The following is a 15,876-nucleotide window of genomic DNA, read 5'->3' as shown; positions in this document are numbered from 1 at the left end:
ATTTTTAATATTTTCTACATTGTAGAATAATAGTGAAGACATCAAAACTATGAAATAACACATATAGAATCATGTAGTAACCAATACAGAGTGAAACAAATCAAAATATATTGAAAGTGGTGACTCCTTTGAAGAATCTAAAATCTGAAATGTATTTTGATTTGTTTAACACTTTTTTTGTTACTACATGATTCCATATGTGTTATTTCATAGTTTTGATGTTATTCTACAATGTAGAAAATAGTCAAACTAAAGAAAAACCCTTGAATGAGTAGGTGTGTCCAAACTTTTGACTGGTACTGTATACATTTGCATTGATTTATTTATGTTTAGCTAACATAGTATAATTTAAAAGTATGAAGGTGTCTGTAACATAATAAATGTGTCAAAATCAAATGTAGATATTAATAAATGCATTTCTATAGGTTCCAAAATATTTTTTACAATGGTAGGGAGTGCCAAGGGAGGCACAGTGGCTTCAACACAGTGTTCCCTATCAGTCATCTGGAGTACATATAAATCATTGGTTCTACCTGGAACCAAAAAGGGTTCTTCAAAGGGTTCTCCTTATGGGGGCAGCCCTTTTAGGTTCTAGAGACTTTTTTTCTAAGAGTGTAGGCTAATAATTACTGCTCATATTCTAAACTCTAAAGGAATGAAAAATTATAAATCCTTCTGTCGATTCAATGCTACAAGATCAAGTAGCTTTACATCCCATACATTTTCAGCATTACTGTGCTTTTTTTAACGATTTATTGGAAATAGCATTGGCACTGACTTACGGATTTTGCCAATGTCCTAATGCACTACAACGTTAGACAACAGAGAGAGCCAAAGTTATAGAAGGCTAATGCACTGACGACTACAACTATTGACATGAATAAATCCCACTTCCCCTAAACTGCATCAAAGAATCATCCTTTACACCTCACAGCTGCTGAGACTTCCAATTAAGGTCTTATTTCAAGAGATTACTTCATGGATAAAGAGTAAGCTTCAGTGACTCATAAATATATTTGATGCAATTCTCATGAAGAATTTTTGTTGCTGTTGAGATGAGTTCCGTCACAAAGATTTGACAGCAAACATTATCTGAATGGAATATCATGTCATACATGTATGTGGGCCTAATGGACACATGCAGCGCGTCACTTATCAGCCAGTCGTGTCACTGTGGCATGACGTTGTTGCTTTGAAAGGCCTACTTCTGAAGACAAAGCCGACAACCAGAACGCTGAGAAGAAATGTTGGAGCCCAGCCAAGTCCAACAAACCCGTCTTCTTCGTTTGGCCACCATGTGGAAGGACATTTTTCTGCCCTAATTCTTTTGTTAGTCCATATTTTACAGTTCTCAGGCAGCAGAGAATTAATTGGATGGGAAAAAATAGGCTAGGCAGTTGTGTGTAATGTACAACCATTCATCCTGATATTGGTTTACATAGAGCCTAAGCACAGCGAGAGAGGGAGGTGACACACAGCGCCTTCAGAAAGTTTTCATACCCTTTGACTTATTCCACATTTTGCATGAATTGAAATTGGATTATATTGAATTTTTTCTCTCGCCCATCTACACACAATAGCCTATCATGAAAAAAAGGAAAACATGTCTTTATAAATCTTTGTGAATTTACTGAAAATGAAATACAAAAATAGCAAATTTCCGTAAGTATTCACACCCCTGAGTCAATACTTTGTAGAAGCACCTTTGGCAGCGTTTACAGCTGTGAGTCTTTCTGGGTACGTCTCTAAGAGCTTTCCACACCTGGATTGTGCAACATTTGCCCATTATTCTTTAAAAATTCTCCAAGCTCTGTCAAATTAGTTGTTGATCATTGCTAGACAACCAATACATTTACAAACATTTCTAAAAACATGTTTTCACTTTAGTCATTATGGGGTATTGGGTGTAGGTGGGTGAGAAAAAACATCTATTTAATCCATGTTGAATTCAGGCTTTAACACAACAAAATGTGGAATAAGTGTCACGTTCTGACCTTAGAATGAGGTCATTTTTCCATAGTAGATTGGTCAGGGCGTGATAGGGGGGGTGTTTTTGTCTATGTATTTTGGGTTTTCTGTTTTCTATGTGGGTTGTCTAGATTGTCGTTCTATGTTGTATTTTCTATGTTGGTGCCGGGTATGGTTTCCAATCAGAGGCAGGTGTTTTTCGTTGTCTCTGATTGGAAGCCATACTTAGGCAGCCTGTTTTTCATGGGGTTTTGTGGGTGGTTGTTTTCCGTTTCGTTGTTTGTACCTGACGGGACTGTTGTTGGTCATTTTGTTATTTTGCTAAGTGTTTTCATTAAAAAGTAATATGAGCACTTCACACGCCACATTTTGGTCTCCTTTAGACGACCCTTATTACAATAAGTCAAGGGGTATGAATATTTTCTGAAGACACGATATGTGTGGGGTACAGAAATGAGGTAGTCATTCAAAAATTATGCTAAACACTATTATTATGTGACTTATTATGTGACTTGTTAGGCAAAATGTTACTCCTGACCTAATGTAGGCGTGCAATAACAAAGGGCTTGAATACTTATTGACTCAAGATATTTCAGCTTTTCATTTTTTTATTAATTTGTAAAAACAATTAAAAACATAATTCTACTTTGACATTATGGGGTATTGTGTGTAGGCCAGGGACCAAAAGATCTCAATTGAATAAATGTTAAATTCACGCTGTAACACAACAATGTGGATAAGGTCAAGGGGAGTGAATACTTGCTGAAGGTATAGTAAGTGAACTGAACTGAACCGAAGCGCAATGCTTTTTCAAACATGGAAATCTGTTAGCGAATCTGCAGTTTGTCTATAAAAGGTCTGACAGCAATCTACAGTACTTTACACCTCAGTGAAGAGAGGAGAGCAATAGGGGAAGGCCCCATCAAACTAAAAGGCAGAGTTTTCATGGCCAGGGGCCACGGCCCTCAGACAGAGATGAGATGGCTAAACTGCACCTCTCCCCTCTGATTAAAAAGCCTTGGAGACTTGAGGAATTATGACCATTGATTGGCCTATTTAGGAGTGCTGTGGTTCATAAACTTAATCTAGGTTGAGAAGTGACAGACAAACTTCTCTGTCTACTGTTGAAGATTGAACAAGACAGAAGATAGAAGACACATCCAAGAGTTGCTGAATTGTGAATTCCCCCCAAACTCATTTCATCCATGTCCCAACCTGCAAACTGGCAAGTCGAGTGTACAGGGAAAGGTGAAACATTCCAAGCATACCATGGGTCAGAGGCCTGAAAGGAGCCAATCAGAGACCAGCTGACAGCATTGCTACCTCCTCCCTTCTTGAAGCGGGTGGTGAATGTGATGGGAAGGGAGGGGTGAGGGTGCAAGGAAGAGTGCCATATTTGGCTTCAGACAGGTACAGGTACTGTGTGAGGAACGTGCAACGCTATCCAGGCACCAGATCTTGTCTTGGGGGGAGGGGGGGGCTGGGTTTTCTCTATAGCCATCAAGCTTCTCCACAATGGCCAGAGAAACTCTCAAATCTCGTTGCTTCACCTGAGTTTAAGTACTGTCCTGGAATCAGTCAAACTGGATGATGGCATTCACTTTAAAACAGTGGTCACCAAATGGTCGAACACGAACTGGCAACTCCAAGGCATTCCTAGTCGATCACGAAAAATGTATATAAAAACAACAGTGATAAAGCCTTGTGTTCCTTCCTTTTTCTGTCTCGCACTGTTAGCAGTAGGTGCGCTTGTTTCAGCTGCCCTGCACGCCGGGTAGGCGAAGTGTGCCCATTTTGAACCATTTCATGTGTCTGAAGATACAAATTCCGCCTACTCGGCGTGCCTGGAGAGCAAATCAAGTGCACCTACAGTATAGGCCTACTGCTAGCCAATCGGATTGCTCAGATCCCCGTGTCTGCACTCCGCAGCTTCCTTCTAGCACACAGCAAAGTAAGTTGATACTGTGATTACAAAACGTCTAAAACCATGACTAAAGAGAAACTGTCAAAGAATACAGCAAAGAGCTGCTGTTTTATGAGTGAGTTTATGTTTAAGTTTTTATTCAGCACTATCAACACTTTTTATTCAACACTGTTATGAAATGCGCTTCTCCACTCGCGCTGCAACCAGCACTGCAGCTTCAATGAATGAGTAGAAAAGTGTATTGATAGGCTTGCGTTGTTATTATTAGTGGAGTAGCAAAGTGTATCGATAGCCTTGGGTTGTTATTATTAGTGGAGTAGCAAAGTGTATCGATAGCCTTGGGTTGTTATTATTAGTGGAGTAGCAAAGTGTATCGATAGCCATGGGTTGTTATTATTAGTGGAGTAGCAAAGTGTATCGATAGCCTTGGGTTGTTATTATTAGTGGAGTAGCAAAGTGTATCGATAGCCTTGGGTTGTTATTATTAGTGGAGTAGCAAAGTGTATCGATAGCCTTGGGTTGTTATTATTAGTGGAGTAGCAAAGTGTATCGATAGCCATGGGTTGTTATTATTAGTGGAGTAGCAAAGTGTATCGATAGCCTTGGGTTGTTATTATTAGTGGAGTAGCAAAGTGTATCGATAGCCTTGGGTTGTTATTATTAGTGGAGTAGCAAAGTGTATCGATAGCCATGGGTTGTTATTATTAGTGGAGTAGCAAAGTGTATCGATAGCCATGGGTTGTTATTATTAGTGGAGTAGCAAAGTGTATCGATAGCCATGGGTTGTTATTATTAGTGGAGTAGCAAAGTGTATCGATAGCCTTGGGTTGTTATTATTAGTGGAGTAGCAAAGTGTATCGATAGCCTTGGGTTGTTATTATTAGCGGCTGTGTGTATTTTTAATAGTGAGGAATATTTAACTTCTCTGGTCATAGGAGTAACAACATGAATTTCTGCATGAGCCAGAAATAATGCGGTGTGACTCGAGTTTCGCCCTCAGCTCGAGGACGGTTTCCCCTTTTGGGTCAGTATTAGCGAAGGGGGATGAGGTGAGGGATGGTCCAACGGTGAGAGGAGGTCCCTCTGATGCTCTCCGCTGAGACTGAGTCGTGAGTAGTTACCACAGCCACAAAGTTATAAACCTCGCCTATTTCTACAATTTATCTTTTTAAAATGAATGTGATTTTAAACCTAACCCTAACCTTAACCATACTGCATCTTGGCCTGCATTTTGACTAAGAAAGTGATCCCAGCTCAGAAACGTTTGGTGACCACTCCTTTAAAACCATCTCAGCTCTTTTTTTCCATTGCATGAGACAAATTGTCTCGAAACCCTTTAACCTGACATACATACACAAATGCCCACTTTAAATGTTATACATGTCGTGATTGGTTGGTTTATTAAGCCCTCACACATTTTTCCCATATTCACACGCTCTCTCTAGTAATGGGGAAATGTGTGTAATGAACAACTTTGTGCTCAGCCCTTAGTGTGGTGACACTAGACAGACCCATACTGTAAAGCCCTGACAACACAGAGATGGAACAGACAGGACATTGAAATCCCCCTAACTTAAACATTCTTGTGTCTCTTCAGAATTGTCCCAAAAACATGCCAAATTAACTTATCCTACAGTAAATACGGTAGACTACGTTACAAAAGCATGCTGGTTCACATTATTTGCACGAATGGCATAGAATAAAGACTGATATTTCATCTAACATACTTACACAACATATTGTAGTTTATTTATGCATTGTTATAGATCTATCATGACTTCAGTGGGATGGGCTCTTTTGAAGGTAAGGAGTTAGGTTAAGAGTGTAAATAATACCGCACTAAGGTGAAACCATTGATGACATTTTGGCTGAAGGGTCTTCCACTCCTTCTGCTCCTCTACACTGATAAATCTGTTACAGCTCCAAACAGGGGCCTTGTCACCAAGTCCCACAGGCCTCCAGCCTCGTTACCATGGCCATGTGGTCCCCTTCTTATATTGCAACTTCTGGACGACGACACCATCCCTCAGGGGCCAGAGCAAAGACGGTGCATCGATCTAGTGTCAGCAGGACACAACCATCCATTGCATTGACTGACCAAGAACAAACTCTCAGTTTAACACATCAATCCACCACTTAGAGCACATGAAACAGATAGGTGGGGGCTTAATCGGACGAAGGCAGGAGTCATCAATTCCCAATTCGGCGCGTCCACTGTTAGCTCACAGGAAGTGCAGGGCTTGGTTTACAATTTTCTTTCCTGCTTAGTGCACGCAAGAAATTACTAGCAATTACGACGAGTACAAAACAAAACTCCGAGATCAAAAGAACTCAAACTTCTCGTGGATGCTGCAGAACGATATGGCCAGTATAATTGGCAAGAGGAAGTCCTAAATACAACTGAGGTAGTCTAGGGTTCTTCAAAGAGCACACATAAGGACAACAGTGTTTGCTGTTTCGAGGGAGATCTATTAGAGACTCAAATAGGTAGCTGTTAGGAGAGAGCAAGTTTAACTTGTCTACAGAAGCAACCACCAATTCAAATAGGCAAACAAATCCTAATGAAATGAATGAAAAAGGAACAGTCTGAAGGCTGATGCTATTTCAATTGCTAATTATTTCTTACTTTTTCTTATGTAAATTACTCCATACAAGCACTTCGGTAATAACAACATCCATGCATTGGTTACTGGCCAAGGCCAATGAACACTGTATTGCAAAACACAAACCAAGGTCTCAGTTGAGTGAAATGGCCTGGGCACATGTGGAAAGTAATGTGTGTCAAACCCCTGTTTGCATTTTATAATGACTGCAAGGTACAGTGCCTTCAGAAAGTATTCATACACTTAATTATTCCACATTTTGTTGTGTTACAGCCTGAATTTAAAATGTATTAAATAAATACAAATTCTCTCACCCATCTACACATTACCCAATAATGACCTAGTTAAAACAGGTTTTTAAAAATGTTAGGAAATGTGTTGAAAATTAAATCAAATTCTAATTTACATAAGTATACTCACACCCCTGAGTCAATACTTTATAGAAGCACCTTCGGCAGCAATTACAGCTGTGAGTCTTTGTGGGTAAGTCTCTAAGAGCTTTCCACACCTGGATTGTGCAACATTTCCCCATTATTCTTTTCAAAATTATTCAAGCTTTGTCAAATTGGTTGTTGATCAGTGCTAGACAACCCTTTTCAGGTCTTGCCAGGGATTTTCAAGTAGAATTAAGTCAAAATTGTAACTTGGCCACTCACGAACATTCACTGTCTTCTTGGTATGCAACTCCAGTGTTTATTTGGACTTGTGTTTTAGGTTTCCTGCTGAAAGGTGAATTCATCTCACCGTGTCTGATGGAAAGCAGACTGAACCAGGCTTTCCTTACCTCCATTACATTTATTTTTTCTCCAGAAAAACTCCCCAGTCCTTAACAATTACAAGCATACCCATAACATGATGTAGCCACCACTATGCTTGAAAATATGGAGAGTGATACTCAGTAATTTGTTGTATTGGATTTTCTCCAAACATAACACATAACACTAATTGCTTTGCCACATTTTTTGCAGTATTACTTTAGTGCCTTGTTGCAAACAGGATGCATGTTTTGGAACATTTTTATTCTGTACAGGCTTCCTTCTTTTCACTCTATCATTTAGGTTAGTATTGTGGAGTAACTACAATATTGTTGATCCATCCTCCGTTTTCTCCTATCTCAGCCATTTAACTGTTAAAGTCATCATTGGCCTCATGGTGAAATCCCTGAGCGGTTTCCTTCCTCAACGGCAACTGAGTTAGGAAGGACACCTGTATCTTTGTAGTGACTGGGTGTATTGATATCCCATCCAAAGTGTTATTAATAACTTCACCATGCTCAAAGGGATATTCAATGTCACCTTATTTTATTTGTACCCATCTACCAATAGGTGCCCTTCTTTGTGAGGCATTGGAAAACCTCCCTGGTCTTTGTGGTTGAATCTGTGTTTGAAATTCACTGCTTGACTGAGGGACCTTACAGATAAGTGTATGTGTGACGTACAGAGATGAGGTAGTCATTCAAAAATCATGTTAAACACTATTATTGCACACAGAGTGAGTCCATGAAACTTATTATGTGACTTGTTAAGCAAATCCGGAACTTATTTAGGCTTCCCTTAGCAAAGAGGTTGAATACTTATTGACTCAAGACATTTCAGCTTTTCATTTTCAATTAATTTGTAAAAATTTGTAGGCAAGACATTTCTAGTACACTTTGACATTATGGGTGTGTAGGCCAGTCACAAAATAAATCTACATTTTTTTAGTCAGGCTGTAATAACAACAAAATGTGGAAAAGGTAAATGGGTGTGAATACTTTCTGAAGGCAATGTACATGTTCAAGACAGAGAAACTCCAAAGCATATAAAGCATACTTAAGAGAACATAAGCAAAGGAACACTTTTTGTGTGTGAGAGAAATGGCATGGTATTCCACTGCAAATCAATAGTTGCTTTTCCTTTTGCCATAATAAGTTAAACCCTTGAGGATACATTTTCTTCGGCATAGATGCCTTTTAGTACCTTTAGTGCACTCACCACACAGACATGCGGCAGGCTGTAACACAGCTCACCTGGCCACACCTGTTTCACCTGCAGCCAGGGGCGTCATGCACCACAAAAAAACTGAAAGGGCACAAAGTAATGGTGTGTAATGAGGAGCAAACAGATGCTGCACTTGACACATTTATGAAATTGCTTATTCCAGTTACTAATAAGCATGCACCCATTCAGAAAAGGACTGTAAAAACGGTGTAATCCCTGTGGACTGATGAGGAATTGAATAATTGTATGGTTGAGAGGGATGAGGCAAAAGGAATGGCATATAAGTATGGCTGCACAACCGATTGGCAAACGTATTGCAAATTGAGAAATTATGTAAATAAACTGGATAAAAAGAAGAAGAAACTACACTATAAAACAAAGATAAATGACATAAAGAATGATAGTAAAAAGCGTTGGAGCACCTTAAATGACATTTTGGGGGAAAAGGCAAACTCAGCTCCATCATTCATTGAATCAGATGGTTCATTCATCACAAAACCAACTGATTTTGCCATCTACTTTAATGATTTTTTAATTGGCAAGATTAGCAAACTTAGGCATGACCTGCCAACAACAAACGCTAACACTACGCATCCAAGTATATCTGACCAAATTATGAAAGACAAGCATTGTAATTTAGTATTCCGTAAAGTGAGTGTGGAAGAGGTGAAATAATCATTGTTATCTATCAACAATGACAAGCCACCGGGGTCTGACAACTTAGATAGAAAATTATTGAGGATAATAGCGGACGATATTGCCACTCCTATTTGCCACATTTTCAATTTAAGCCTACTAGAAAGTATGTGCCCGCAGGCTCAGAGGGAAGCAAAAGTCATTCCGCGACCTAAGAATAGTAAAGCCCCCTTTACTGGCTCAAATAGCTGACAAATCAGCCTGTTATCAACCCTTAGTAAACTTTTGGAAAAAATTGTGTTTGCTGGAAAAACAAATTGGTGTTATGGCGTTACAACCCCTGCTATATTGTGGATAAAGAGTTTCCTGTCTAACAGAACACAGAGTGTGTTCTTTAATGGAAGCCTCTCCAACATAATCCAGGTAAAATCCGGAATTCCCCAGGGCAGCTGTCTAGGCCCCTTACTTTTTCAATCTTTACTAATGACATGAGGAAAGCCAGTGTGTCTATGTACACAGATGACTCAGCACTATACATGTCAGCTACTATAGCGACTGAAATGACTGCAACACTTAACAAAGAGTTGCAGTTAGTTTCAGAGTGGGTGGCAAGGAATAAGTTAGTCCTAAATATTTCTAAAACTAAAAGCATTGTATTGGGACAAATCATTCACTAAACCCTAAACCTCAACTAAACCTTGTAATAAATTGACTACAAATGGAAAACCAGCCATGTCGCAGACACTGACGTCTTGCTTCCGGACAAGCTAAACACCTTCTTCACCCGCTTTGAGGATAACACAGTGCCACCGACCGACGCGGCCCGATACCAAGAACTGTGGGCTCTCCTTCTCCGTGGCCGACGTGAGTAAGACATTTAAGCGTGTTAACCCTCGCAAGGCTGCCGGCCCAGAAGGCATCCCTAGCCGCGTTCTCAGAGCATGCGCAGACCAGCTGGCTGGTGTGTTTACAGACATATTCAATCTCTCCCTATCCCAGCATGCTGTCCCCACATGCTTCAATGTGGCCACCATTGTTCCTGTACCTAAAAAAGCAAAGATAACTGAACTAAATGACTCACTTTTGTCATCATGAAGTGCTTTGAGAGACTAGTCAAGGATCATTTCACCTCTACCTTACCTGTCACGCTAGACCCACTTCAATTTTCTTACCACCCCAATAGATCCACAGACGATGCAATCGCCATCACACTGCACACTGCCTTATCCCATCTGGACAAGAGGAATACCTATGTAAGAATGCTGTTCATTGCCTATAGCTCAGCATTCAACACGATAGTACCCTCCAAGCTCATCATTAAGCTCGAACCCCGCCCTGTGCAACTGGGTCCTGGACTTCCTGACAGGCTGCTCCCTGTTTGGTGAAGGTAGGTAACAACACCTCCACTTCATTGATCCTCAACACTGGTGCCCCACAAGGGTGCATGCTCAGCCCTCTCCTGTACTCCCTGTTCACCCATGACTGCATGACCAAGCATGCATTCAACTCAATCATCAAGTTTGTAGACAACAACCCCCCCATTCACATCGACAGGACTGCAGTGGAAAAGGTGGAAAGCTTTTCCTCGGCGTACACAAACTTAAATGGTCCACCCACACAGACAGTGTGGTGAAGAAGGCACAACAGCGCCTCTTCAACCTCAGGAGGCTGAAGAAATTTGGCTTGGCACCTAAAACCTTCACAAACTTTTACAGATGCACAATTGAGAACATCCTGTCGGGCTGTATCACCGCCTGGTATGGCAACTGTACCGCCCGCAACCGCAGGGCTCTCCAGAGGGTAGTGCGGTCTGCCCAACGCATCACCAGGGGCAAACTACCTGCCCTCCAGGACACCTACAGCACCCGATGTCACAGGAAGGCCAAAAAGATCATCAAGGACAACAACCACCCGAGCCACTGCCTGTTCACCCCGCTATCATCCAGAAGGCGAGGTCAGTACCGGTGCATCAAAGCTGGGAACGAGAGACTGAAAAACAGCTTCTATCTCAAGGCCCTTAGACTGTTAAATAGCCATCACTAGCACATTAGAGGCTGCTGCCTATATACGTAGACTTGAAATCACTGGCCACTTTAATAAATGGAACACTAGTCACTTTAATAAGGTTTACATATCTTGCATTACTGATCTCATATGTATATACTGTATTCTATGCTATTCTACTGTATCTTAGTCTATGCATTACTCATCTCATATGTATATACTGTATTCTATGCTATTTTACTATATCTTTAGTCTATGCCGCTCTGACATTGCTCGTCCATATATGTATATATTCTTCATTCCATTCCTTTACTTAGATTTGTGCGTATTTGGTATATGTTGTGAAATTGTTAGATATTACTTGTTAGATATTACTGCACTGTCGGAGCTAGAAACACAAGCATTTCGCTACATCCACAATAACATTTGCTAAACACGTGTATGTAACCAATAAAATGTGATTTGATATAATGTGCAAATTGAGCATGTTGAGGTGTAACGCCCTGGCCATAGAGAGGGTTTTTTTTGTTCTTTATTTTGGTTAGGCCAGGGTGTTACATTGGGTGGGCGTTCTATGTTCCTTTTTCTATGTTTTGGTATTTCTTTGTTTTGGGCCGTGTGTGTGGCTCCCAATCAGGCACAGCTGAGGCTCGCTGTTGCTGATTGGGAGTCACACATAAGGAGCATGTTTTCCTTTGGGTTTTGTGGGTAATTGTTTCTGTTTTGAGTATTTTCCTAACAGGACTGTTTGCTGTTGTTTTTGTTCATTTTTGTAGTGTTCTCTTGTTTTTTTTATATTAAAATTCTAATGATGAACACATCCTCTCCTGCACCTTGGTCCCCTCTTCCAGACAGCCGTTACATGAGGTGACTAAACTGCTTGGAGTAACCGTGGATTGTAAACTGTCACGGTCAAAACATATTGATACAACAGTAGCTAAGATGGGGAGAAGTCTGTCCATAACAAAGCGCTGCTCTACCTTCTAAACAACACTATCAACAAGGCAGGTCCTACAGGCCCTAGTTTTGTCGCACCTGGACTACTGTTCAGTCGTGTGGTCAGGTGCCACAAAAAGGGACTTAGCAAAATTGCAATTGGCTCAGAACAGGACAGCACGACTGGCCCTTGGATGTACACAGAGACCTAATATTAATAATATGCATGTCAATCTCTCCTGGCTCAAAGTGGAGGAGAGATTGACTTCATCACTATTTTATGAGAGGCATTGACATGTTGAATGCACCGAGCTGTCTGTTTGAACTACTGGCGCACAGCTCGGACACCCATGGATACCCCACAAGACATGTCACAAGAGGTCTCTTCACAGTCCTCAAGTCCAGAACAGACTATAGAAGGCGCACAGTACTACATAGAGCCATAAATACACGGAACTCTATTCCACATCAAATAACTGAGGCAAGCAGTAAAATTTGATTTAAAAAACAGATAAAAATGCTCCGTATAGAACAGCGGGGGCTGTGAAGCAACACAAACATATGCACAAACACATGCGTCCACACACACACGATAACATACTCACTATACACACGTACACATGGATTTTGTACTGTAGATATGTGATAGTGGTGGAGTAGGGGCCTGAGGGCACACAGTGTGTTGTGAAATCTGTGAATGTATTGTAATGTTTTTAAAATTGTATAAACTTAATTTTGCTGGACCCCAGGAAGAGTAGCTGCTACCTTGTCCATAAATTAGAGAATTTAGCATTTTTCAAAAACCTGAAACAGCCATAATCACTGTGCTTAATTCTTGGTTAATTTAAAAAAAAAATATATATATATGTGTATATTTTTCTGCATATCTAAGCATACCTCTTGAGCTGTCTGTATCCTCCTAACTGGTGGTTCTTTTTTTTATGAAAGTGGGTAAAAGATTCACATTCCTTTCAGTCTTTTTCAGTACATTTAGTTATTGCTTGCTTTCAAGTCTGCCAACCTTGGCAGCAGGCCTACAAGCTAAGATAGTTAGACAAGCTAGCTACTGTAACTTGATTGATAGCCTGAAATGGCTTCTTGGTAGCTAGTTATGAGGTTTGGAGATTGGGAACCTATCTGGGCTAGCTAAAGCCAACTTCATAAAATTGCTAGGTGGCTAGTAGAATTACAGAGAAACAACCCATTTTTTTTTTAAAGAACATGACAAATCTGTGCCCCCTGTGAGTGTGAAGTCTCTGCCTGCAGCTATAAAACACAGCCCACTCAATAAGTAACAAGCATTTATGTACTGATCTTATTCAACTGTTCTGCAGTTGTTTATGGTTTATAATCTCTTGTTCAGATCAGGGTGCAATAATCAGTGCCATGAGATCAGGGTACAAGAATCAGTGCCATGTTTATTATTATTAAAATTTTACAGCGTTGTAATAACCATTGTGTAGAATGACGCGTATGGATTGTCATGACAGCCAACGAGGGACAACATCATCCATTTAAGACCATTCATATTATCATAATGAGACAAAGCCTTATTCGTTGAGCAGCACGTTCTGCTTTTAACCACAGGCACCGAACCCATTGTTTCTCTCACACTTACTAACGAGAGAGAACAATTTAACTGAAATTAAAGAAAGTTGAGGAAACGTGGAAAATAATGTGAGTGATCGTAATGTCGGCCAACAATATAAATGTAGGCTTCTTCTCAGGGGTTTGCCTAAATATTTTCTGGATACAGGTATTGGCTACACTTTATCCGTACAAAAAGGTGTAGCGATATTGGCGGACCATATTTCATGAATTGCGTACACGCAAGGACAGCCTACAGTAGGCTATGGTCACTGAAGTCTATGTTATAACCTATGTTTCTTTTACGCCTGATAAATGAGATTATATGCTATGTATGTTTATATAAATTAAGCATTTTGTACGATTGACCAAATAAGAGGCTCTTGAATGAAAGTATAGGATCGCTGGTTCCAGAGTTCGGACAGGTGTCTGACATGTTGAAGTTGCACTGAATTATTAGATTGCAGCCAGCAGAATATAAAACACGGCGCCAGTACCCGTTTATTTTGGACAGGTGTTCTAGTGAACTTCATAAAGTAGGCTAATCTAAACAGGCTTTACATCAAAAACTATTGAAGTTTCAAATAACTTGGAACCTTTCCGATATTAAAGACTTGCACATGAAAGGAAGAAAAGTGTTTTAAAGAGCAAGAACATATGGAACTTTAAGTAGCTCGTTTTCATTTAATTTCGTTTCAAAACAAAGTATACCTATCCAAATCGAATGATCAGTGGAACGCCACAACGTATGGCGCCTGAAGAGGATAGAACAGTTGCATAGGAGGTACACCGCGGATACTCACAGGTATTTCGTGGACCCTTCCGTCTGTTTGTGCAGGGCAACAGCAAATCCAAAGAAACTGCCCTTGGTTTTCCCTTCTTTGATAACTGGAAACCGTGAGTCTATATTAAATCCATTGCAGGTTAGAGTCACACAAAACACAGCCAAGGCCCCGTGGAGATATTGACTTGGGGCCATGTTTATTCCTTGCGCGCAATTATGCCTTCCAGCAGCTCCACGATCAACACCGGATTGAAAAATAGTTCTACCCCGCTGAGGTCTCTGTACAGGCTGTGGTTCAAAATACGCACTCCATTGAGAAACGTCTATCCCCTCTCGTCTTGTGGATGTAACTGCCACTGCCTAGGTGTCGATGTCTGCCTCTCCTCCCTCCCCTCCCTCTTGTCCGCTCCTCCACACCCATTTGAACAAGTAGCCTACACACACAGAATTCAAACCTGTCGCCTAAGCACTTTCACCAGAACGTTCCGGTAGGTTGGAAGCATACAGTGAGTGGTCAGTGGAATTAATTATTGGCTTGATAGAAAATGTTGGCACTGCAGTGCCCAGCACTTCGATAATGGCAATGCACTTTATGCAATTAGTTGTGTAAATTCACAGCAGGGACTCTCTTTCTCTCACGCACGCACGCCCGCGCGCGCGCACACACACACACACACACACACATACACACACACACAATACTTGATTCTACCATTACCATATGCATTTGGCTAACTTTCAAACATACCGAGCTCTGGACATATCAGTAAATATGCTATTGATATTCCTCGAATGTTTGGTAATTAGACGTCACACACACAAACATCGACCTTTTTATTTCTCTACACGGGTTGAATTAGATTTATTCCATGTTATAAACAAAGACGTGCAGCATAATCCCAGAAGATTTTGGCCAGTCTATTTCCCATAACTCATTGCTCATTGTTGTGCTGGAGTAGCCTTATCTGACTGGAGGTCATTCTGAACTGAGCGAGCTCTCAACTGGTCTCTAATGAATGTTTGTGGGAGCCAGCTTCATAAGAGCTGGGCCTCCCTCCTGACTCTCCTTTTCCAGGCCAACTGATTGGCATCGCCTGACCTCACATGAATGCCCTGATAAGAGCCACCCTCCACATTCACTCCCCAGCCTGCTAGCTTGTTTCCCCCAACCCCCCAATTCTTCTTCTTTTGACACCCTTCTTGGACCCAAAGAGTACTGGAGGGAGTCCGGGAGACCACCCTGACCTGAGACCATACTCCATCACCCTCCCTGACGATTGTGAGATTGTGACCGCAAGGCAATATGTGATCCCTCAAGATATCTGCCGTTTTGTCGGATGACTCCTGGTTCAGATCTTGTATCACTGACCCCCTTAACCGCTGAATTCCACTTCTGCTTTCTGGCAGTTTTGTAGCTCTAGGTGAAACCCCTCTTTTCTCCTCAAATAAATAATG

The 15,876-nt window shown here is 40.9% G+C and overlaps 1 protein-coding gene across 1 annotated transcript in view; it reads right to left on the bottom strand.

Moving 5' to 3' along the window:
- itga3b (integrin, alpha 3b) overlaps positions 1-14,809 on the bottom strand; it is a 56,934-nt gene extending 42,125 nt beyond the window's left edge. The window contains exon 1 of the mRNA XM_014159019.3: positions 14,441-14,809. Coding sequence (XP_014014494.2) covers positions 14,441-14,616 — 176 coding nt within the window. The 5' untranslated portion in view covers positions 14,617-14,809. The remainder of the gene's footprint in view (positions 1-14,440) is intronic.
- Between the last annotated feature and the right edge of the window lie 1,067 nt (positions 14,810-15,876).

The sequence above is a fragment of the Salmo salar genome, chromosome 19, assembly GCF_965601325.2.
Source record: "Salmo salar chromosome 19, fSalSal1, whole genome shotgun sequence".
NCBI classification, from domain to species: domain Eukaryota; kingdom Metazoa; phylum Chordata; class Actinopteri; order Salmoniformes; family Salmonidae; genus Salmo; species Salmo salar.
The sequence above is the reverse complement of the archived record's forward strand: the minus strand, read 5'-3'. Positions and strand labels throughout refer to the sequence as shown.